This window comes from Coturnix japonica, chromosome 6 (assembly GCF_054131305.1).
Source record: "Coturnix japonica strain WE chromosome 6, WE-NBRP24, whole genome shotgun sequence".
Taxonomy (NCBI): Eukaryota; Metazoa; Chordata; class Aves; order Galliformes; family Phasianidae; genus Coturnix; species Coturnix japonica.
This window is the reverse complement of record NC_140668.1, coordinates 39,466,424-39,491,216: the sequence shown is the minus strand read 5'-3', so window position 1 is coordinate 39,491,216 and position 24,793 is coordinate 39,466,424. Positions and strand designations below refer to the sequence as shown.

Genomic DNA, 24,793 nt, shown 5'->3' with positions numbered 1-24,793 from the left:
GAAGCCCCAGGCAGGTGACAGCCCCTGGCACCGCAGCAGGGCAGACAGTAACAGTAACGCGGCGGGCTGGTGGCTTCCAGGGGGTGAAAGCAGCACGGGGCAGGGCGCAGCTGCTCGAGGGCAGCGGGTGATGCCCCAGGGAAGGGATGCAGGCAGGGACTCGGCCGGGGACGCCACGAATCTCGCGTGCCAACAGCGGCGCGGCACGAGTGAGTCTCGGTGCTGCACGCTCCGCCTCTCGGCCGGCCCCCCCGGTCTCAACAAGCCCTGCCCGTACCGAAGTTCAACACAGCGTTTGTAGTGGTCACGAGCCGTGCTGTTCCTGCCTCGCTCCTGGGAGTCCAGCCGCCCCGGCAATGGCAGGTAGGTCAGCGCTGGTGCCGGTACAGCTGGATCCTGCCCGGGGCCAGTGAGCGGTACCAGGGCCTCGATGGTGCTGGCTCCCGATGCTCCTCCCTCTCTGCAGCACCGATCCGGAGCGCAGGATTAACTGCACCACTCAGTGCTGCCTTCAGGGGCTCGTGTGGCCTTGGAGCTGCAGCTCCTGGCACAGACTGCGTGGGGCAGCGGCGGGTGCTGGTAGGGGCTGGTGGGGGGCTCAGCTGTAAGGGGGGCTGTGCAGGGCAGTGTGGACTGCTCCCAGGTACAGCACGTGGGTCCACTGGCCCCAGTGCCGCCGCTGAGCCGCACTCCCCCACAGGCCGCAAGGCGCTCATTGTGCTGGCACACCATGAGAAAACGTCCTTCAACCACGCCATGGCAGCAGCAGCCAGCAGTGCGCTGCGGGAACGGGGCTGGGAAGTCACCATCTCCGACCTCTACGCCATAGGGTTCAATGCTGTGCTCTCACGGAACGACATCACCGGTACGAGTGCGGCCATCATCCCCATCAGCCCCCAACCTGCCATTCCTTCCTGAGCCCCCACCTCCCCACAGGGCCCCTCAAGAACCCCGAGAGCTTTGTCTATGAGATGGAGACGGCGCACGCATGGAAGGAGGGACGCCTCAGCAGCGACATCGTCGCCGAGCAGAAGAAGATTGAAGCGGCCGACCTGGTCATCTTCCAGGCACGACTGCGGCGCAGTGTTCATTGCGTGGGCTGGGGGCATTTTGCAGGGGGTGGCTGGTTTTGGAGGGGCTGTTTCAGGGGCTGGGGAGCACAGCAGCACTCGCTGCCTGACCCAACACCACCTGTGCCCACAGTTCCCACTGCAATGGTTTGGGATGCCAGCCATCCTCAAGGGCTGGTTTGACCGCGTTTTCACCGATGGCTTCGCCTACTCCATGGCCACCATGTATGACCAGGGGCCCTTCCAGGTAGCCCTCGGGGCAGTAGGGGAACATGTGCTGACCCTGCAGCTCCTGCTTCCCCCCTGCTTCCCATCCTCAGAAGAAGAAAGCCATGCTGTCAATCACCACCGGCGGGATGGGCTCCATGTACAGCCCCAGCGGTATCAATGGTGACATGAACGTGCTGCTGTGGCCCATGCAGGTAGTATGGACGGGGCTGGGGGCAGCGTGGTGCTGGGGGCACAGTGCTGACAGCGCCTCCCACCCGGTGGCAGCGGGGGGCCCTGCACTTCTGCGGCTTCCAGGTGCTGGCACCCCAGATTTGCTACAGCGTGCGCTACGTGAGCCCTGAGGCGCGGGCACAGATGCTGAGTGCGTGGAAGAGCCGCCTGGCAGCCGTGGAGCAGGAGAAGCCCCTCAGCTTTGTCCCCAACAGCTGCTTCGAGATGAGCCCGGCCGGCGGCTTCGTGCTGAAGCGCGAGGTGCTGGCGCAGCAGGAGGGGCAGCAGCACGGCCTGACAGTGGGGCAGCACCTGGGCAAGGCTGTGCCCCTCGATGGGCAGCTCCGGGCCCAGGAGTAGCAGCCAGGTCCTGTGCCTGCACTGCAGCCAAGGCCTGGCCTCACTGAACTGTTTTTTCCACATTCTCTTTCCTGACATTTTTCTGCAGAATTTTACTCAAAATCAAAGCCTTCAAGGCACAAGGGCTGGGCCTGTGGTTGGGGCCTGTGTGAATGCAACAATAAACTGAAGTCCAGAACCCGGTGGTGGTGTGCTCTTCTCTGCCCCCATCAGGCAGTGCAGACCCAGGCCCAGCTCGGCTGTGGGGCTGCCCCATGCCCACTCCTGGAGCTGGGCAGGAACCCTGAGGACAACTGGCGCCGGGCAGCCCAGCTGCAGCCAAGGCCACAGTCTCAGTGACTCATACAGCTTTGATTTCCAGGTCCCATTGCGTCCTGGGAAGACTCAGCACGCCATCCCTCACCTCCTGCACATGCACCCATGGGATGGGCTGTGCACTGGGGCAGTATGGAGCTGAGGAATCTGGAGGACAATCTGGATTGAAGTTAAAAGAAAGGGATCTGAGGGCTTCTCCAAGCCAGCAGCCATCACTGCAGAGAAGCATGATGCTGGCTAAGCCACATGGGGTCAGGAGTCCTGAGCTGGGGGGCTCCATCCATAGCAGCATGCATTGGATTATCAACGTGGGCAGCGAACACTGCATGGGACTGAGCTCAGAGGGAGAGCCAGGCTGTGCCAGGCTGCGGGAAGGAGTTCCTCTGCTCCCTTTGCTCACCCACTCAGAAGCTGAGGGGGCACCATGACAGTGACTCAGCTCTCCTGGCCAGGAGCTGGGACTTGTATGCATCATTGAAAAGAAATGCTAACAGGAAACTGAACGCCCACACAGCAATGCACGCCAACACACGCCCCTTCCTCCCACAACAAGCAAATCGGTGCCACGTTTCCTCCTGTTGTGGTACAACAGAGTTCAAGGGTCTGATCTCTGCTCCAGTATCATGCAGCAGTGCATTCTGTCAGTGCTCAGGGGAAGTTACATGTTTTTGTTCCTTACCTCTGTTGTAGGTTTCCCCATCCAGGCGGTGCACAAAGCCCATGTTAGAACACACTGGAGCACTCTCTGCACTGACTTCTGCCAAGTTGTATCCTTGCTATTTCTCCAGCTTGCACATCCACCTGAAAATTCCAAGAAGGAACTACCTCAGACCGTGCACTGCCTTCCCACAAAGCATCATCTTGATCAAGCTTACCCTCTAAGAATGCAGCCACACTTACCAAGGCATACTTTCAGCTACAGTAACTGACTGTACTCTCCTAGTCTATCCATTACACCTCCTTGCATCCAGCTGAGCCACGAGGCAGATCCCAGACCTCAGCCTTGCTGCCAGCTCTGCCCGAGCTGCCACTTCTTTCCCCAGCAGAGGCGTCCTTGAAAAGAACCACCACAAGACTTTACACTGCAAAATGAAAACTTTCATTGTTTTATTCTTGACTGCAGCTGTTTACAGAAATATAGTTGCGAGTATACAAATGTCCCAATAGAAGCAAAATATTTTATTTTTTAATATTCAACAAGTTATCACAGGATAGCTAAAAACATAGATGCAAATGAAATATCCCCCTCAGAACAAACCGAAAGCACTGGGGATCAGTGCTCTGAAAATCCCATCTACGAAAGCCATATACACAGAAATGCACAGGGAATATCTGGTGCTACTCTCACATTGCAGGACAAGGGAAAAGGCAGCTCAGCGGTTGATCAGTGCACTGCAGGAAAACATGGCAGAAAAGGTGGCGGCACCACGAGACAGACGCAGGTGTTAACAGAGGTAGAATGCTCTGATCTGAAAGATTTTGGAGCTTACTCGCCAGCAACGAGCTGTAGTAAAAATGTGGAGTCGCCTCCTTTCAAATAGTGTTCAAAATTAAAAAGCTTCAGCAACACTGTGGGCTTTTAAGAGGGACACTGAAACTTGTCTCCAGGTCCACCATTCCTGGGGGGGGGAGGCAGTGCCTGGGGGCTGCAGGGCACAGCAATGCTGCTTGGCAGCCTGGGCCAGGGCCAGGGGGCAGCTCTGCAGACTAAAGGGAAGTTAAGGCAATTTACATTGTCCAAACATGGGACTCTTTCCTCATCTACTTTACAATAAACACACACAGCGTTCTCAGTGGGCTACATACTGAAATTCTGGAGGTTAAACTGAGCACTTGCAAAGAATTTTGGTGAGTATCCCACAGGAGGCAGTGAAATCCTCTTGTTCCTCACCGCGTCCCAGTACAATGATATCTTATGAGCAATTTCATCCATTGTGACAGCAAAAGCTACAGGTCTCCAAGCTCCAGCAGCAGTGGAAATCATCTCAGGGAAAAGAACTGAGGATGCTACTTTCAGTTTAGCAGAGATGCTCTGACAACGCCTGCACCAAGACAACAGTGTCTATTGATCAACCTCACACCAAACTGCAGTGGAGTCCACCAGATTTGGCATGAGGAGTCATGGTGGACAAAGCACACACTGCTGAGTTTTCAATCTGGGTTTCCTTTTAGGGAGCTCAACGTCTCAGACAACCTGCAGGAAATCGATATGGGTTGGGACAGCATTCCCCATGTGTAGGAACTGGGGAGAGCTCTCACAGGGCTCCAGGGAGACAGCGCTCCAGATATCAACTACTTCAATTCAAATATAAACAAGTTTAGAGATGCCTCCCCTTACATGCAAGGATTGGAGCAAAGAGAAGAGGAATGCCTACAGACTAAGCCTCAGCATCACGACCCAACCACAACCCAAGCTGAGCGGCTGCCGATATCCCTTGCTATGCAAAGATTCACAACCCCACTGTAAGAACACTGCTGGTGTCAGCTCAGCTGAGCACACACACCACTGCTCCGTGCCTGCACGAGCTGCTCACAGACACAGACAGGAAGCGGCGCTGGAGGCAGCTCTGGCTGAGGTGCGGGAGGGGAGCACACAGAGCACACATGGGTGCCCATCCTGCGGGCTGACCTGACAGCGCTGCCAGTTCACAACACATGAACACAACTATTACTAAAAATATACAAAAATACAAAACTGTACAGCTGACTTCAACAGCCACTTTAACCTACAGACATGAGTGACTTCCAAAAGCAGAGACAGCTTCTGAAGCAATGCTACTAACAGTGCCATACGTACAGTACTGGAAGGTGTTCTGCAGCCACCAGCGAGCTGCTGGAAAACCTCAGTAAATATGTAAAAAGGAATATAATTTCAAGGTAATAAAAATGTAAATATAGCAGTACACTACATGTGTCTACTGACTATTTATAATAGATATACGACTCCTCTATATACATATATACAATCCTAGAATATACAGGCATTGCCTATTTACACACCTACACTGCTTGTAGGAAAGGCAAAGCCTCTCCTGTGTGACCCCTCAGCTGACTGCAGCCATACACAGCCGGCGTAATCGGTCTGAACGTGAACACAAAGCACTCACAACTACTCCAAAGTAATGAGACAACCCCCAAAACAAATGAACACCTTCCACCTACAACTCACGGTTGAGCGCATGCAAAGCAATTCATTCTCCTCCCTCTCGCTCAGGTTTGTGTCTGCAATCCTTAGCACTCCTCTCCTGTAATAACTCTGAAAAAATAAACCATCATGCAGATACGTGAGAATGAAAAAGTGACAGGAAAGTCCTTACCAGCTCTTAATGAATGGGCACATGCACACGCGTTAGGCAGAAACTGTGCTTAGCTTTAGTCCAATAGAAACTTCTGATTTTGATTTTTAATAAGCCAAAATGCTACTCAACCTGCGACTTAAAACATCCCTCAAGTCAAACACAAGCTTCTCACTGGCTTGGGATTCCTTCTGAAGACTCTAGAAATGAATGAAAAATCTGTTCAGACGAGTTTCATTTATAGAAACTACATCATAGATTGTATCATAAACCTTCCATTTTGATCCCGTTACCTAAAGCAGAGCAATGCCCATCAATGCAACTGCCGGGTGCTCAGCGTTTCCAGATTAAAAAAAGCTCTGCCCAATTTACAAAAGTTTATTATGTTTCATTCTACCTTAAAACTGAATTACTGCCCATGATTTTAAAATCATGTATATATATATGTATATAAAACAGAACAGCTGGTGATTAAACCTCTACTTGGAAGCAGCAAGGTTGGAATTGTTTCTTGAACTATTTTGACATTAAATAGCAAAGCTCTGGGCTTCAGAAACTGCTGGAGGAGTAAGCAGCAAAGAGGCAATTAATAACAAAAGGTGGATTGATAACGAAGCACAAAGCACCAATTAACATCCTGCCAGGAGATGACAGCTCATTACTTTGTATATTATGCTATTCATACAAAGTTTTGTTTGCTGTTTCTTCTTTACTTGTAAAACAAGGTATAGGCAGACAGGAACCCAAGGCTGGTGGTCAGCAGATGCAGCTCTGTAGCTTTTTAGCTGTGCCGATAAACCTGTTCCATAAGCCATCACATACACAGGTGCTGGGCAGGCAGCAGAGAAGGCATCTACAACTGGAGGAACAGCCCATGTTTAGGACGGAGGCTCAGAGGGCTTCAGAGAGAGCTCAAGCAGCAAACAAACAGAAAACCCATCACAGTAACACAGCTCTGGTTTCTCCACTAGTTTTTTCCACCTAGTAATATTTCTTGCATTTAACTGCTGCTTTGCGTATGACAGCAGGTTCTTTTTTTACAGTAACGTTAGGAACATCAAATGTACAGACTAAATGTCTCAGTATCTTCTAAATTTCTCCAGCAAAATGGATTAGATGTGATACCATTACCTCTCAGCTCTGTGCCAGCAAGCATACACCAGCCCCCGGTCTAACAGGTACACCAGCATCAGCTCACAGAGGAGTAAGCCAAGGGAGTAAAAATGCAGAATAAGCTCCAGTTATCAATACCAACTGGTTTGTCACTGATGCTCAGGACTCTGATAGCACACCAATGTGGCTCACGCTGCTCTTGTCTCTCTGCCATGAAATCCTGCAGGCTGTCCTTAAGCTCGTTATTGGCTTATCAAACCCCTTGTCTGCAAGCAGCAGTTCCAGCACTAATCAACCACTGAGCAATCTTTTCCTTCATAAGACAAATACTTTTTGTAACCAAATCACATGTTCCAAGTGTTGTACATTTAAACATTGACCTAAAATGAAACAAGATAACTTTAAACACAACAAATGAAAGGTGTTATCCAAAAGTGAAAAATGTGATAGCACAGCCCTTTTTTTTTCCTTTTTCTTCTTCTGTTGTTTTTTGTTTTTTTTTTTCTTTTTTCCTTTTTAAATAAGCCACCTAAAATATGCACACAATCAAACATACCCTTCCCCTGGAGCTGTAGCAGTCTTGGTATAAAGTTCTCTTTTGGACACCCAACTTCTTAACTGGAAAATTGGTCCCTGGTGACTTGGCACTGACCAACAACGCTTCAACAAAAGGATACACCCTTCAAAACAATGGAACAAACTGAAGCAGCATACAAGTGAATGTGTCGTTCCTATTACTTCTGTGTATGAAGGCCCCAGATGACACCCCACAGTTTGTCCTGGGACTGGGATCCTGCAAAGCCACCAGCTCATCTGTGAGTAACTGGCTATTGACTTCCACGACCATCTGGAAGCTGTTTCGGTCCACGATTCTCAGTCTTCCACGCATCTTCATCTAGCATTTAGTCAGTTCTGCAAGGTTGCTATTTTCATGTCATGAACCATAACAGGGTTTTGTTAATATTTGCTCTTAGCAGAAAAAATATATATATATAAATCACAGGAAGAAAAAACTATGGTTTGGGGTTACAAAGCAGCTCTGGACAGTATGAAGCAGGGAATTCTTTTTATCATGATTAAAATTTTAAACATTTTAGCATAATCATAAATTAAAAGTTAAAACACAGAGGCACTAATAATAAAATATTAAATAGACAATGATAGAGGATAAAAGCTGAATGGCTCATTCTGAATGAAACCCCGTTATCCGCTCTACGCCTAAATGCCTACGGGTTTCCATACTAGATTGAACTGCTGAGTGACAGACACCAACACACACGGTGAAGCTTCTCATAGCCAGCTGGAACAATACATTGCCTGATGGAATGGCAAGAGATGAACAAGTTATTTATGTTGCAAAAAGTACTTAAATACTCAATAAAGACATAACAAACCCCACCCCACCCCACTGTTATCAGACGCCACGTTGTGGTAGAACATCAGACAAACTCACAAATTTACCACAAAAATGTGTGGCAAAAAGAATATTTTATATATATGTATATATATAAATTTTTATATTTATGCCAATGTACTCACTCAGTACAAATAGCAAAATAGTATACCATTTCCTAAATACAAAATATAGCTTTCCAAAAAAATGAAACACACATTAGATATAAACCATCCAAAACTTGAACGATTGAAAACTGTATTCAAAATTAAATGACCCAGAGCAGGTCTCTTTCTGAAAAGTTCCCTTCATATCGGCAAGAAGCCTTACTACTGAAAACGTAATTCAATGCCTCTCAATGAGAGAGAGAAAGAGAGAGACAGAAAGAGAAAATGAACGTTAGGACAGACCGACAAACAGGAAAAACCATTGAAACAAACAAAACCTCTACACAGCTCAGCTACGCACACGAGTTAGGGAGAAAACACAGTACGCAACTAAAGTAAGTTAAAAACCATTTACAGACTATTCTTCGTTATTTAAAATAACAAAAATGAAATAGAACATGATATCAACTACGCTATACTGAGGCATAACAGCCATCCACGACAGCTGTTTGGCTCTAACTGCATTAACAGCTTTCTACGTGCAGAAGGAGAAGAAACAGACATCCGAATGAGGCTGTAGCGAGATATCGCAAAACCTTCTGGACAGTCGGAGCACCCAAAGGATTCCCATGCCTCACAACACAACTGCATGGTTTGGAGTGGGTTGGCTTTACATTCTGTAACGAGTCGATGTCTGACAATCTAGAAGCTGTGCCCAGAGGGCTGTCAGGAGGAAAATAACACTTCAAATTGCCAATGAGCTACAAAGATGCAACAGCTCAGGATACAGTGAGATTTTCAAGAATGGGTAAAAAGGATTTAATTTCCTCCTATCTGGAGTAAAGTCAAACAGAAGATTTACAACAGCAACAGCTGGAAAGTGACTGGTTAAGGGGGATTCCCACATTTCAAGGGATGCAGAAAAATTGCCTCCTCTTTCCTTAATCTTTATTTGTCAGAGCCTGTTTGACTACAGCATAGGAAGTTCCGCATGAATGTGCGGAAGAACTTCTTTACAGTGAGGGTAACGGAGCACTGGAACAGGCTGCCCAGGGGGGTGGTGGAGTCTCCTTCTCTGGAGATATTCAAGACCCACCTGGACGCCTACCTGTGCGACGTGGTGTAGGGAGTCTGCTTTGGCAGGGGGGTTGGACTCGGTGATCTCTAGAGGTCCCTTCCAACCCCTACAATTCTGTGATTCTGTGACTGAGCATTTTAACAGCACAAGGGTTGGCACCATGGACTCCTAAAAGCTGCTTCTGATCTTGAAAGAGAGCAGAATATTCATAACACTTCCAAAAGCATAATATGGAACTGAGGAAGAGAGAAGGAAAAACACAAAAAGAAAAAAAAAAAACAAAACAGGTTTGAGAATGGGTAATGTAGCTTCAGCAAGTTCTGACCCATACAGTCAGCATGGGAGACCAAAAGGAGTTGTTTCTTCAGCCAGGCAGAACGTTCTTTTTAAGCTGAAGGTATTTAAGAGGTTAAGATTTTTAGAGCATAATTTAACTGAAAGCTCCCCTTCATTTCTTCAATTTGTTAGAGCCACCAAACCCTTGCTCTATTTACAGTTACATGTAAGAGACACAAATAACCGTTAATTGCGTTCACAGATGGGAAGCACCCACCTCTGTCAGGCTACCTACAGCAGCAAGCAATTCTCTGCTCAGTTGTTATGTGTGTAAATATTTTCATTGCCCCCTACTGCAGTTAATAGATCACAGTATTAGCTCTCCCACTTAAGTGTAAAACATCCAGTCCCTTCACTTACTGACAGCTATGAGTCACGATTCATGTCACGGGTATTTGATGTTTCTGCTTCACTAGCTTTTCTACTCTAAAGAGGGGATGTGAAGAAGAAAGAGAAGGGGGTGGGGGGGAGTAAACGTGGTGGTATGTATTACCTTCTAACAACAATAATAACTGACCAGATATGCTTTAAATTCAAAGAGCATCCCACTCTTGGTGGGCATTAGGAGTCAGATAACAGCACAATCCTATGCCCTCATAAAACAAAGCATAGCTTTTCAGCATTATTGGTACTATGAACCTTGAATCTCAAATAATAGTCACAGCCTAAGGTGCTAGACACTGCACTGGCCACATATGTGCTCTTGAGAAAAGAGGGCCACTTTCTGACAGAAGCAATCAGTTCCACGCTGCCTAATCCAGAGTCACAAGGTTTGACAGGATCCAAGAAGTCATCACCTCTTCCTTCAAAGAATTTCTGCATGGGAACAAAAGCAAGCAAAAAAAGTTAGATATAACAGAAGTCACCTTCCTACCTCTACACAGCTCCTTCATCTCATCTTGAAAATGTCCTCTACAAGCAGACATCAAACTATGAGCAAATATCAGAATCACGCACTCCTCCATACAGCCGGATCACCTTCCTTCAATTCAAGTTTGTATCTTCACTCAAAACAATCTCCCTTCAGTGAAACTTCTGGGGAATTCAGGATGGCAACTCAATTTTCTAAAGTAACATTCTGTGGATAATGTTAGATTCTGGAGTCAAAGGCTCTTTTGCCTCTCTAAAAAAGGCATCTTCTAAAAGCAGAATGTTTCCTGGTCGCTGCTGATCCTGTGATCTCATTTTTAACAAAGACTCACCATCAGACACACTCAATACCTGCCATAGTTCACAGAAACTTGATTTCATGTTACATTACTGTAACTCAGAGGGCAACTTCAGAATAGTACAGACTTGAGCCGTGTTATTTACCCAGCAAGCCGTACACTTTTAACTACAGCCATATTCCATAATGTTTGTCTGCCAAGCTGCCAGTGATCCACTCACTCCTTCCTACTGAGGCACTACACTATAAAAACAAATGACAAAACACATAGCAATCAAACAACAAAACTCAGCCAACTGTCTTGTAGAAACACTGATTTTGGACTATTTTAAGTAACTCTTTGTTACACTTACTGATACTGTATTCTTAATTCATCATTACTGATATCTTACCTGACCGCCTGACGCATAGGGATACACTCCAAAGGAAAACTTGCTGAATAAAAGTATGCACAGCAGGAAAGAGCTCAGAAACACAAACACACTACTTACTTGCCTAACTAAAATGAGCCGGTCATATTGTTCCCCTGGTTTTGCAGTGAAACAAGCAGATCATCTATTTTCTCAATATTCTGACTGGGTGCCATAGCTGAAGGTAGTGGAGAAGTCTCTGGTATCTGCTGGGAGAGAAGCGCTGGCACTGCTGCTTGGCCCTCGCTCTGTGGCTGACCTGGCTGACTGATGGCCATCAACTCATCGGGCAGTGCAGCGGGTCCAGAAGGCAGCAGCTGGCTACAGTCTGTTAAGCAGTAAGTAAAGAAGAAAACAACAATTTCAATTTGATTAATGCATGTGGCGAATAAGCCGACTTCCTCCCATATATCCCTACCAACTCTGTAGGATGTTACAGGGAGTTTTCACATCACCACCTTTGCTCACCACTCCCTACAAGTATATGCACAGGCTCAAGGTATACACTCTGAATTACAGACTCTGTATTATGACCAAACACTACTGATATGTCAGAGAAAAATATTTTGCTTGAAGAAAAACGAGTTGTGTGACATAAGAGAAGCACTAAGTATATATCTAGACACACACAGTGTTCTAGGCAGTTTCTGTCATATGCTAATTCTAAGGGTAGGAAAACCAACAGTGAAGCTAAGAGTACTGTTGCATTGCTAAAGGTAACATAAGTATATGCTCAGAGCAACAGGAATGCGTACATACTCAGCTGTACTGCCACATTACTTTTTTTTTTTAATTAAACATAATAAAAGTGAATAATCATTGTCCTGCAGACTCCCATCAGTAGCTCTTCTAAACTCCCAGTCAGGCATCTGTCAGGCACCACTTACTGTTCTGAATTCCAAACAGGAATATTCCTGAAGTCTGCTGAGATGAAGCAGGAGAATTCTGCAGCTGGTTGATAGCACCTCCTGCCGTGTTATGAAATAAAGAAGCTTGCTGCTGTGGAGGAGAAGCAGTTCCTTGCATTCCTGCCATGCTGTTTTGAGAAGAGTACATAGGAGACTGCTGCAGATCTTGCTGGCTCATACTGTTCTGCAAGGCAGACATGGAAGCTGAAGAGATGAAAAGGGTGACCTGTTGCTCTTGAGAACTTGCTGACCCTTGGACCAACTGGATCTGTGGTGAGTTATGGAAGATGGCTGGCTGCTGTGCTTCTGCCTGGCTGGATCCAGGATTCTGTAGAGAAGACACTGTAGTTTGACTCTGGAATTGCATGGGCTGCTGTTCCTGGTTTATTGGTGCCATGTTAGACTGTGGATGAAAAATGGACTGGCCTTGTTGCTCCTGATTAGTAACGGGGTTTTGGTTTGGGTTAAAAATCATGTTTTGCTTTTGAGAAGCGATTGTATTCATTGCATTCTGATTACTGAACATCATGTTCTGTTGCTGCTGCTGTGGCTGTTCTTGAGATGGAGGACTGCTCTGAATAGCAACTATTGAATGCTGAGGCTGGAAGATAGCTCCTTGTTGGTTCTGGGGAATTGAACTGGACTGGATGGAACCTAATGGTACTTGAGGCTGAAACAAACCTTGCTGAGCAGGCTGAGTCTGTGGCTGTTCCTGGGGAAGCATAGAACTCTGGATATGAGATATCTGTGTCTGTTGTTGGAAAGAAGTTGGCTGCTCAGTGTTTGCTGCTGCCTGAAGAGGAGAAATGGAACTTGGGTTTGTAAAGAATGACATCTGCTCTTCTTGAGTTGCTGGGTTGCTTATTGAACTCTGGGAAAGGAACATGTTGGCAGACTGCTGGTCTTGAGGAACCGAAGAGCTCTGTAATACACCCATGGTGCTCTGTGAATGGAACATCGGAGGCTGCAGTTGGTCTGACGAATTAGTATTGGTCTGGTTGTGGACAATGGAATTTGGGCTGTGAAAAATGGAGCCTTGTGTTTCCTGTGATATATTCTGAGTATCACCAATAGGATTCTGAGAGTGAAAAAGCTGAGCTTGTGAGTGTGGAGATTGCTGCATAAAGTTTGCAGGCTGAATAGACATCATTTCTCCGCCCTGCTGGAACAGACCACCTCCTTGCTGCTGAGCTCCACTTGGCTGAACAGTCATCATGTTTTTGGTAGATGAAAAGAGATTAACTTGAGATTGACTTTCTCCACTGTGCTGCATTTGAACCATGGTCTGAAATACAGAACTTTGCATCTGCTTACTCTGTCCTGAAGCTTCCTCTCCATCTGCAGAACTTGATGCCTGAAATATAGTAGGCCCATTGTTGGAGACCTGCTGCTGAGCTGTAGAATTGGTCTCACTTCCAGAAACACCAGGAGATGAAGAGAATAATTCGCACTGCATCTGCATGTCTTCGCTCGTTGATAACCCACTCATTATATGAGAAGCCTGCTGGTAAACAGGTGACTGTTGGAGGGCTCCATTCCCTGAAGTTGTTGAAGAGAACAAATCGGACTGCATCTGTGTAGCAGCTTGACAAATGTTTTGCTGGATTCCTATCACCATTGCTGCAGAAGTCTCCATTGCCTGCTGCTGCTGCTGCTGCTGCTGCTGCTGTTGCTGATTGGACAGTGTATTCTCAGGCTGTGAATGAACATTTTCACCTCTTCCAGGCAAAAGGTTTTCTGGTCTGGAATGAACAGCTGTATCTGACGAGGAAAATATCCCAGGATTTACACTATTTTGTATCTGACTGACTTGCTGAAAGATATCTGCATTTAGCTGATCTTGAACATCCTCACTGTTGTCAGACCCAGAAAATAAAACAGAAGATAACTGTTGTTGAGCTTCCAGTACCTGCTGCACCAAGTCTACATTTCTACTGCTGCCTGTAGCAGTGTTAGTTGGAAAATTTCCAGCCTGCAATTGCTGTATAGTGTTCTGCAACTGACTCACACCGCTCGCTGACGAGAAAATACTTGATGAAATCTGTTGCTGTAATGCCTGTGCTGGTTCTGGTAGTGTAGATTGTTGTTGCTGCGAAGCATCAGTTAACTGTGACAAAGTGACAACCGTGCCATCTGACTGCAAAACTTCTCTGGTTTGGGAATCTCTTGTTTGGAACTGTGCAGCTTGCTGCAATAACGTGTCACTGTTCTGCAGCTGACCTGGAGTAGAGACAGATGAAAAGCTACCAGGCTGGGTAATGTCCTGCGTTTGGATAGTAGTTAGAGTCTCTGGATTATAGACCTTAGGCTGTATTTGTTGCTGTTTTTCATTTTCAGAAGGTAAATGGGAAGCAGAAGTTGGTATGCCAGGCATACTGCTTTCTAATGTTTGTTGAGTTGGTCCAACTACTTTTGAAGCCTGGAAAGAGCAGCAATACGTTAAGCAATTCACACGCTTTATCAGATTACATTTATACTATCTCCACCAATTGATAACGCTCAGGAAAGATGATGGAATATTTGATGGCTGTGCATCTCTTCATACATAACCAGCAATGCAAGCAAATGAGTGGGAAAATGATGGAAATGCTATCTCAAGGACGAGTCAAGTCACAATTCAGGGAAAGCAATACCAAGAAGCGATTAAAATAATATCCTTGCAATAGTTTACTTATTCTGTGTCACAGGACAAAAAGAACATTAATCATAGTAGCATTAACCAACCAAGGCAGAAATGTAGGAACATGAGAGTTACTTTCAAAGGAAACTGTCCATTACTTTAACCATGCCCTGAGACCATAAGGCCAGACTAATCTCGGACATGTCATTTTCTCTGCGCATACTCTTCTCCACTGTGCACTATTAGAATGCAGGCTGATGAGTAGACGTAATTAAGAGTACTGAAGCTAATTATCTTCAGATCACAATCAAACTTACCTTGAAGACAGGGGGAGATCTTTTTTCCGCGCTTACTTCCATTGGAGACACATCCTCATTCTTAATCATACTGCTTGGCATGAGTGGAGTTATCAAGGCACTAGGAAGAATATTTACCTTCTCCAGATTACAACTGGTAGCTTTCATAAATAAAAATGAGAAAGAAGAGTGAACATTCACTATACAAAGCACAGGTTTCTAGCAGTGGCCTGCTTCCCATTTAACTTCTCAGTACTACCATAAGAGCTCAGATTCTCATATAAGATGCCAAAATGCAAAGATCATTACAAATATACATCAGATAATACTAAGAAACAGTAAAACTGTTCATGTTTTCTTTCATTTGTATCTTTCTGGACCAGGACAGCCAACCATCAATTGTCTTAAACTGCAAACATAAAAGCTTAACACATCTTTCCACAAAACCTTTAAGCCATACTGTATTTAGCTGTACTCTATTTCGATTTTAGAAATGTCTGGGTTCTTTTTTCCAAATAAAAGTGTGAATGGAACACCCAAAGAACTCAAACTGTATTTTTGCTCTGTTCAAGAACTAACCAAGTGAAAACTAGATAGATCTGCATGCCAGCTCCCTAGTGAGAGCAAGTTGTTATTTTGCCTTTGCAGTGCCTTTCTTTCTTTTTGAAATAGAAAGGTGGCTTCTTAACACAAATTACATCTCCTTGCTTTTATTACTGCTGATCCAGATAAAAATATAAATATTATATAGGCTGAGATCACTGCAGTAATGAAATGAGTTCTCCTGATTTAAAATATTGCTGAAATTATCTGAGCTTAGAGCAAATCAACAGAAAAATGTGAAGACCACGGACCTGAAAGTAGCTTTGAAGTAGATTAAAGAATTAATCCTCAACATACAGCAGAAAATCTCCATACCCTGAACAAATTTAAATCTTACAATAACACGGCAGTAAAGTTTTTGCAAATCTGTATCAACAATACGCCATGCCCTGTGTCACAGTTCTCACGTGTTTGTTTATTCTACATACGAGCAAATATTGTCTCCTGAAGTGTTATCTTCTATCTATAGTAATAAATTCTCAGTCATCAGTGTACCAACACAAATCAGTGTACCAACAGCCAAACCAACTCCTCCCGTCCCGTTAACCCACACATTTGGGATGGCTCCAGAAGCACAGGCCACGTGGCCCGGAGTGCTGGGCCGTGCTGCTGGCAAGGAATGCAACCTGAGCAGAGGAATCCCTCTCCATGTCTGCCTCAGGACAGCCACTCACACACAGCGCTCTGCGGCTCCCTGCAGTGCAGTCACAGTTAACAAGTTTTCCACTCTTACATGTTTAATCATGTTGTAATAACTGGAAGCAATAAAAACTTGGGTAATTAAAATTCCAGTCCCATACAGCGTAGGCAGTAGCAACAGTATGCTGGTTCATAGTGACATACTTGGTTGGAAAGATGAAAAAAACGAGATTAAAAATAAAAAAGAATTTTCAAAAGCAGAAAACTGCTGTTGGTTTTGGTTTGTATCGTGTTTTTTGATTTATGTATTTTAGAACTTCTGAACTGCCACAATTATGTTTTCAAAGCATCTCTTTCCCTTTTCTCCCAGTGAAACTGGAGCCTGTAACCATCTTTACCCATCCACAGTCAATGCTGGGTGGCCACTCTGTTTGAAGGATGTGCATTTCCTGAGGCAGACTCACCCCTCTTTCCCAAGTTTATTATTCTAAATGTTGCCCTGAAATATAACTTGCTCCTGAAATCTTTCAAATCTACAGTTGTGGAGCAACAAATCTGAAACTGTTTTGGGAAGCAACGTGTTCGATTTTTGCATTTATACAGATGTAATAACTTTATAGGGAATATTTACAGATATCTGAGACAAAGTTTGAATTTGCTCATGATAAGAACAGAAAGGCCCCAAAGTTCAGTATGTAACTGTACAGGCCCTGGGCAGCAACAGATTATTCTATTTGTCTGAGGCTGCTGTACGTGATGGCACCTGTATTATGAATTCTGTGATATTGTTCCCAAACAAACAGGAAGAAAGCAGCGTTCCGCTGGATCCCCACTCGCTCTTTATCATTTCAGAACAGCGATGAAGGATAAGCTGGGACATGTAGAGATAAAGCAGACAAAACTGTCTGACCTAAGGTTCACCTCCAGCCTAAATCACATTGAATAGGTACAGGAATGAACAGCCAAAAAAAAAAAAAAAAAAAAGCCAAAGGAAAATCCACACAAGGAAAAGACAAGTTCTCTCATGAACAGAGGCATGAGCCAATAGGAACCACGTGTGTGCATGTGAACAGCACTGCTCTCCCAATGCAGCTGCTATCTCATCTTGCTTAAGCCTCCATACTAGATTAGATAGATGTCAGGCTTGCCCCGATACATTGGCTATTATTATCCTTATCTTTTTAATCTAGCTACTAAGAAGTCTTACCAATCCTTTGATCAGCTTGTTTCATCGCCCTAAACCCTTCTGCAAATTTCTCCCCTATTACTCTCTGCAGGTTTAAACTCATCATATCTTGCATTATCCTACCTAACAAGTTGTAAAGTCGACTTATAAAAATATCCCCTGTCAAGGCCAAATGTACAGCTATTAACCTTAAACATGAGCTTCATGATTTTAACCTGAAGCTATGGATTCCTATCAAACTTGTGATCACATTGTTAATTTGCTTACCTTTCAATCCACTTCCACCAGAGCAGGCTATGGAAATTTCCATTGACCTTTGTACACTGCCATAGTTTAAACAATCAAAATATTTCCTTCCTTTATTTCAATATAGGAAGGATCGATTCACTTAAAAACCAGGCAAGCCTACAAGATTCTCCCTTGGAATAAAGCAACAAACCTTTCATGGACAGAATGACAAGGAAAGGGAACAGCACTGAGGGAAAGAAAGCTGAAAACACCAGAATTCGCTTTCTTACCAGAGCCACTGAAAGCAGCCATAAAAATCACTGGACAGCTTCAGCCCACACCATGTTACCACACCATTATAACTTTAAGGAATAGTACCAAGTTAGTATGTTAGGGCTTTTCAGGGCTCTCCTCCTGGAACCTTCCCCTGCCGCCTTATTTATTTATTTATTAACTTCAATTGACACTACACAGCTTCTGAATCATTTGTACTAACTGTATTCTTAGGTTTCTCTCCTCTTCTTTGTAAGAGTATTAAGCGAAGATTGGAATGCAGGTTCCAAGGCATGAAAACAATTCTTTAAAAATTATTTTTGCTGAAGTTCTTGCTCTGCTCTCTCTCATGTTACAATATACTTCAAGGAATACAGCTATTAAGTGAAATACTTAGGATTAGAAATCAAACCCCACTGCAAGAATGCTGCCAGATTTTCTAAGTGCATACTTAGCTTCTCAGGATTGCTGCTGATTCATTCCTGCAAAACTTGGGTGGGAATTTATGGTTAAATTATTAACAACAACGATAAGAATCAATTTAGTACCTTTTATAGCCTCTTCAAAAGAACAATGTTGGGCTGGGCTGGAGATTTCCTTCTTCACATTAACATTCAGAGTACCAGCTGCTGAGGCAAAACACATTGAAAACTTCCTTATATTAAAACAGCAAACAAGAAAAAAATCCTCAAAGCAAACTCAAATAGTTACTTATACCTTAAAATAATTAAGCTTTTTGGAAACTCATAGTGGCATTCTGCAGCCATCAGAAACTTTCTTTATGCCTGCGAACACACAGTTCACAAAGCGTGAACCGCAGTGCCCACAATATCATTTTCACTTCCAAAGATGAAGTCAGCGATTGCACTGCACGCTGTCATGTGGATAAAGCAACAAAAACACGTCATGAAACTTCACTCTTTACAGTAAAAGCTGGTGCTGTTTTTCTGCTCTGTTCTGTATGAAGGATGCCTGTATTTTTCCTACTCAGCTTCATTTTGAACCTTACAGAAGAAATGCTTAAGAACAGCTGCTACTGATACCCATCAATGGATTTTGATGGCAGCACCATGCAGATTGTTTGAGCTACCCACATCCATGAATAATGAAATCCAAGGAGTTGGCTTTCTGTGGCAGAGCAAATCTTAACCACAAGCAGAGTTTGCAAAGATCCTCATTATTTAACATTTGTTACACATACTATGAGATTAGGAAAGCAAGGCTGAGCAGGTCGATGCCCACTCCCTCCTGTTTTCCATTTCACATACATGTATCTGGAGTGTACGTAAATTGTTGCACATCGTGTGATCGTCCAGCATTGGTCACCACATAAATTCCCACAGAAACAGCTGAGGTTATTCGCTGGTCGTGATACGGTGGCACCTTCACAATAAGGTGATTCTGTAATGCCAAAAACAGCAAAATCATATCAGAAACCTCACTCCAGTACTATTATAGCCATCTACCTCCATCAAAACATAGGAACAGACTAATAAGACACCAGAAAGAATGGATGAAAACGTGGTCAGTGAAGTCAGCTGGTAACAATTTTGATTTCATTTTGGAAGGAGTCAGAATTAGTCAGCCCAGAGTACATCAGGAAGCTTGCAGTACTACTTCTCATTTTCACAACAGAACTGCAGGCTGTATTGTATAACAGCTTTCATACAGCCACTGTTTCATAGACAGCACTTCCTGGACATCAGATTTTAAAGTGTGATTATCCAGAAGCACCGGAGCTGCAGCACAGTCAAGCTGGAGCAGCTCGCTGCCTCATTCCACTCGACACAGTTACATGAGAAGCATTTCTGCACACCAACTGTTGCTTTACTTTGGACAGAAGGATAATTAGGATCTGCGTGTTTCAGCTTCTAATTTACACACTGATGGGTCACACACAGAACGCCACTCAGCCCAGAAGTTTGCAGGCAGGCTGGCTGCCTCCTCCCACCTGTCTGCCATGGAGCAGCTCTGTGCCCATTTAGGCACTTAGTTAACTTTTTTTTTTTTAAACTGAAGGAGGGGGGGAAAAAAATGCAGATCCAACAAAACGAACATCTCATCTTTGGAAAAAAGCAACGGACTGCAAAATCACAGTCCCAAAAGAGAAGCTCATCACTACAGCTTAGAGGCAGCCGTCCCAGAGAAGAACTGCACATTATGTATTTATTGTAGCCCTTCTGTCTTTTGGGCTCACTGCAATTCCCTTTTCAGCGAAAGAAAGCAAAATCTTTCTACACCTCAAATACTTTTTTGTGGGGTTTGGTTTTTTTGTTTGTTTTTCTAGTACAAGAACTGACTGCTTGTGAAGCGGCAAAGAGACAGAAGTTACACGGCTCATCTGTCTCCAAGTTAATAGTCACTTTAATATAGAAAATACGGAAAGTCAAATCCGAGCAGAATTCAAGAAATTAAAAGTAGCACTAAAAATACTGCCTATATTGTTTAAAATTCTGTTTTTCTTTTCTTCCAACCAAGGAAAGCCCTTTCTCCCTCCCCATTATTCAACAGCGCTGACTGAAAACGAAGCCACTGGGCACATTTTCCAGCTTTCATCAACAGGAGCCACACACAATAGCTTTAGCAAAAGTGAAATCTTCTTAAGCTCCACTTCCCCGATTCTATGCTGTGCTTTTTATTTGCAATAACCCAGTGCTCCTGGAGCACATTTGCCAAGACAACGACTTAAAACCTAAGAATCAGTGATTTGATCATGCTAAAAGGGAGCCCACAGGTCATCATAAAAAGAAAAATATTAAGTTTAAAAAACAAACAGAACAGTAATAAGAAGTACCTGATGAAACAATTCCATGTCTATTTCAGCTTCTGCCTTCCAAGAATTTTCATCTAAATGAAAGTCAAAAAGCATAATTTATTGCTCATCCATATAAAGCAACTTATTTTAGTGCCTTTGATTCAGTTTGTCACTTTGTTCTCTACAACTGCTCTGTAAGAAACAACACGAGCATTCTCTCTCTCCAAGAAGTTGTTGCTTTCGTACTAACCAGAAACATTCTCTTGGAAAATCACTTTCGTCCCCTTTAGAAAGTTCTTGCCAATTAGGAAAACTTCCTCTTCGCCCTTCACCGAACAGCTGTGCAGGCTTTTCTTCAGGATCTCGGGAACTCCTGCTGGTTGAGCTGCAATTGATAAAAACACAGATTGAAATCCAAGAAAACATCAATATCCCAGAAAAACCACCAAGCTTTTGTTTACAGGTCTATAACTTACTTCACTTATGGGAAAGAACAAAACAAATCCTAAATTTCTTCCTTTAAATATATTATTTCTATTATTTATTTTTAAATGTACTGACATTTAAACACGTGTTGGTGAACGACCCACAAGTCATCTTTTCCCCTTCTATTCCATTTCTTAAACTTTTCAAACAAAATTTTCAGTGTTTGAGCCATTTTCAAGAGCTACACATGTCTGCTAATATAAATCCTTGCTGCAGTCACATCTCTTTCCTTGAGGACTACAGCTACCCCTGAACCAGCAATGGGGATGCAGCTTACCAACACACACCCCTACAAACCCCTGCCTCTCCAAAGTCATCGGCCGAATCGTGGGCTATGAGGTTACAAACTGGTTGTGCTGCAAACTATTTCTGTGCTTCTTGAAGCACAAACCAAATAAAACTGCTTGTGCTAAAGGAAAATGACCACCAAAATGGCTGAAATACAGGCACACACTTCAGTGCATGAGCACTGTTTTGGAACCCTCCTGGCAAAGAATCTAAACTTCCCTCGGGGCTCTTGAACAAAGAACCGGATTTTTAAAATAATGCATCTTGACTTTGTCACATTTAATATGCAACAAAATAAATCCAATTCCTAACAGAGGTTGTTCAGCCAGCTTTTCTATTCGCCATAAAATCCTAGTGGCGTAAGGCTGTACTTGCGTTTTGCATTCATGTGGCCCACTTTCAGTGTTTAATAATAGTACTCTCCGAGCTTACTGCATAGAAGAGCACACATACCATAACGGTCCAAATTATTTAATGACCTTTCAGAAAGGATTTTTCTACAACTGTTGAAGCAGGTTCCTAGGCAACCGTTACGCAGCTACTAAATATGCTCAGTGCACATGAACTTCTCAATAGAGAAACCAGATTTAGGTTTGCTAGCAAATCAGTAAGACCTACACTTTAAGTAGGCTTCATTAACAGGCCTGCATCTCACGTCTGTAGCTTTGGGAACATTATTAATGTGGCACAGAATCACAGAGCCATAGCGGCTGGAAAGGACCCCTGAAGTCCCCCCAGACCAACCCCTCAAAGCAGCTCCCACAAAGCACAGGGAAGTGTCCAGGCAGGTTCCAAATATCTCCAGAGAAAGATTTCCCCCATCGCTCTGGGCAGCAGTGCCAGGGCTCTGCCACCTTCACAGGAAAGAATTTTTTCTCCTGTTCAGATGCAACTCCCTGTGCCCCAACCTGTGCGCACTGCCCCTTGTTCTGTTGCAGTGCTCCACATGTGGCCTCCCCAGAGCAGAGCAGAAGGGAGGAGAACCTCCCTGGCACTGCTGGACTCTCTCTTTTTAATGCACTTGCATAATCACACTATATTCCAAGTACAGAGGAAAAGCTCTCCTATCCCCTTGTTTATCAATACAAAGAATTTAAAACAGCAATTGTTGCATCATTTTTCCTGTCTTTTCTCTGACAAACTCCCTGTAACCGATGCAGCAGCTCTACTCCGATTTCATTTTCCACATTGGTCAGCACAACCTAAACAGTCAACGCAGCCATCTGTTCTCAGTGTTAAACAGAGCATCTTAATAAATAGTTGCAAAAAGTTTAATTCTTGCACTGAACCAGAACAGATTCCCCCTCTGGCTCAATGAACTCCCACATCTGTACAGAGCCATGCTTAGTAACTTATGACAAGTCATCTCTATCACTGAAAGCTGGCAGATGGAAGTGACAGTACAGAAGAGATTAAAACCTGTTTTAAAGTCATACAATCAGTTCAAAGAATTTCTCATCTTTTAAAAGGCAAAAATGAATTTAATAACAGATTAGCCATTTTGTAATGACTTTTAAATACTGGTCAGTCATTTAACTAACACACTACTCCAAATAAAGATCATTCCATTTGATTAGAGCAGTTCTGGAATAATCACAGATTAACATAGCTTTCATGTTATTGTTGCTGTGATTTTTTTTCCTTACTCCTTCAATCACACCAAAACCCAGAGTCCTCTGATACCAACATTTTTAGCTTGGATACTTACTGCACAGAATAGGGGAAGAAGGTGTCTGCAGAGTCAACGTGGAACCATCTTTGCGAGTGATGTTAACACGAAATACCAGCCTGGCACGTGTGCTTTTTTTCTTGGAGCCAGCAATCCCTATTCTAGCTTCAACATCAGCATTTCTCAGCTTCAGTATTCCCACGCAATCAACCCTGGCAATAAGAAGCAGTTGAGAGTTTAATCAATTCAGCATCTTTTAAAATCTTTTCACTCGTTATGCAAACCATATAAAGTCACAATTCTTGAAGTAACTACTGAAATATTATTAATTATTCACATGGAAATTTCTATGTAGCCTTTCTCATCATATAGCTGTTTTCAATTCATCCCTACCTAATTTGGATGCTAAATCATGGGAGGAAGGAACATGAAAATACTATGCGTAGAAAAGAAAATGCCATATAAGAAAGTAATTCTGGTAAGCATTCGATTTGTCATCAGAGATGTTTATAATTTCATTCCCTAGACTAGATCTGGGTTTGCAGAGTTATTAATGAAAAGCATTCTGGACTGATTTAAAGCAGCAATAAACCAAAAAGTTTAAGGCAGTAACTGTGGTACTAGGATAAATGGATACAAAGGGCGAGGGTGAGAGAGAGCAATGCCATGCCAACCTTTAGAAAGACATGAGAGATGCAGAAGGATTTAGAAGAAACGATAAACGAACAAAACCCTCAGCCTGATATGCTGAGGAAAAGAACAGTAACTCTACCACGATCTCAGGCCTTACATCCAAAAAGTACACAGGGCATCTGATTCTGAATTTGAGTACAGCAAACCTTTGCACTGCATGTCACCCAAGGAGGAACAGCATGGCAATAGAGAGGAGAAGAGACAGCAGTTCCCACGTGGCACTGCCACTGCCATCAACATACAACTACACCACCACTGCTGACATACCAGGAAGATTCCTGAGCCATTCGGGTATCTTGTGAGAAAACAACCTAGGCAAAACTTGTGTTCCTTGGAAACTCATTCCTTCCAGTATCAATTTGCTTACAAGGTTTTATATTACCACTTGAGGGCAATTATAAATTATTTTAAGAGGAAGTTTTTACTTAACATGGGGAAAATGTTATATAAAACAAAAAAGTCAAACGATCAATCAGACTGAGTTCACCCCTCCTGAGCAGCAGCAGCACATACAGCTTAAACGCATCTGACAATCATTCATTTAGTGTCCAAACTGTTGCCTACATTTGACCAGACAAAGTCCGTAAAGATAGGAAAGCACAAGGCTTTCATGACAAAGAACCACCTGACAGCAGTGACAGAAGTGGAACAAGCACAGAGAGGAGAGAAAACTCAGTTTAACCTCCTTGTCTACATGTCCCAACCCTTCTGAGAACTAAAGATTCTGCTTCACCTTTCCTCTTCTGATAAGCAGTTTCATACTTGTTAAATGAAAAGAGATCAGTGGAACCAGTGACAACTTCATGGTTCACGTACAATTTGAACGTGTAGGTTATCCTTTAAACAGTCCATGAAACTCCATTAACAAAGTCCACAGAAAACTCCTACACAAAGACAAGACTAAACATTGAGCATAATAAACAAGCAGAGAATGGGATTTAAATGTTTCACTTATGCTTGTAGCTCTAGGTGCCTGACGTGTGCCAAGATGTTCATACTTCTAACTGCTAAGCAGTCCAACTGAGAAAGGAAAATCAGTTTCTGAAAACAAATTAAAATATG

The 24,793-nt window shown here is 43.8% G+C and overlaps 3 protein-coding genes across 10 annotated transcripts in view; 1 reads left to right on the top strand and 2 right to left on the bottom strand.

Moving 5' to 3' along the window:
• The window catches only part of WWP2 (WW domain containing E3 ubiquitin protein ligase 2), a 37,602-nt gene extending 34,363 nt beyond the window's left edge, over positions 1–3,239 (bottom strand). Inside the window, exons 1-2 of the mRNA XM_085551270.1 lie at positions 3,087–3,239; positions 2,866–2,987 (exon numbers count right to left, since the gene is read on the bottom strand). The gene's annotated coding sequence lies outside the window, so the exon portion shown is untranslated. The remainder of the gene's footprint in view (positions 1–2,865; positions 2,988–3,086) is intronic.
• On the top strand, positions 276–2,049 carry NQO1 (NAD(P)H quinone dehydrogenase 1). Of its 2 annotated transcripts, none has more exons than XM_015874307.2 (6): positions 276–363; positions 701–865; positions 937–1,067; positions 1,204–1,317; positions 1,391–1,492; positions 1,596–2,049. In XM_015874307.2, exons 1-6 carry the CDS (start codon positions 357–359, stop codon positions 1,869–1,871), a joined length of 795 nt encoding a protein of 264 aa, XP_015729793.1. In that variant the 5' UTR covers positions 276–356; the 3' UTR covers positions 1,872–2,049. The 2 variants fall into 2 exon arrangements, with proteins under 2 accessions (XP_015729793.1, XP_015729792.1); XM_015874306.2 differs by having other exon boundaries at positions 1,566–2,049.
• A 23-nt stretch (positions 3,240–3,262) lies between the features above and the next one.
• NFAT5 (nuclear factor of activated T cells 5) overlaps positions 3,263–24,793 on the bottom strand; it is a 56,509-nt gene continuing 34,978 nt past the window's right edge. For 3 of the 7 annotated variants that reach the window (XM_015874233.3, XM_015874236.3, XM_015874239.3), the window contains 9 exons: positions 23,078–23,250; positions 20,846–20,980; positions 20,635–20,687; positions 19,109–19,241; positions 18,389–18,469; positions 14,933–15,072; positions 11,975–14,414; positions 11,169–11,415; positions 3,263–10,325 (listed from right to left, as the gene is read on the bottom strand). In XM_015874233.3, the coding sequence (XP_015729719.1) occupies positions 11,177–11,415; positions 11,975–14,414; positions 14,933–15,072; positions 18,389–18,469; positions 19,109–19,241; positions 20,635–20,687; positions 20,846–20,980; positions 23,078–23,250 (3,394 nt within the window). In that variant the 3' untranslated portion in view covers positions 3,263–10,325; positions 11,169–11,176. Of the gene's footprint in view, positions 10,326–11,168; positions 11,416–11,974; positions 14,415–14,932; positions 15,073–18,388; positions 18,470–19,108; positions 19,242–20,634; positions 20,688–20,845; positions 20,981–23,077; positions 23,251–24,793 lie in introns of those variants that run through there. The other 4 variants (XM_015874235.3, XM_085551265.1, XM_015874234.3 and 1 more) reach the window with 3 other exon arrangements.

Coding starts and splice junctions, on each gene's coding strand:
- NQO1 (XM_015874306.2), top strand. Junction 1,318..1,390: donor ATGACCAGGGGCCCTTCCAG/GTAGCCCTCGGG, acceptor TCCCATCCTCAG/AAGAAGAAAGCCATGCTGTC. Junction 1,493..1,565: donor TGCTGCTGTGGCCCATGCAG/GTAGTATGGACG, acceptor ACCCGGTGGCAG/CGGGGGGCCCTGCACTTCTG.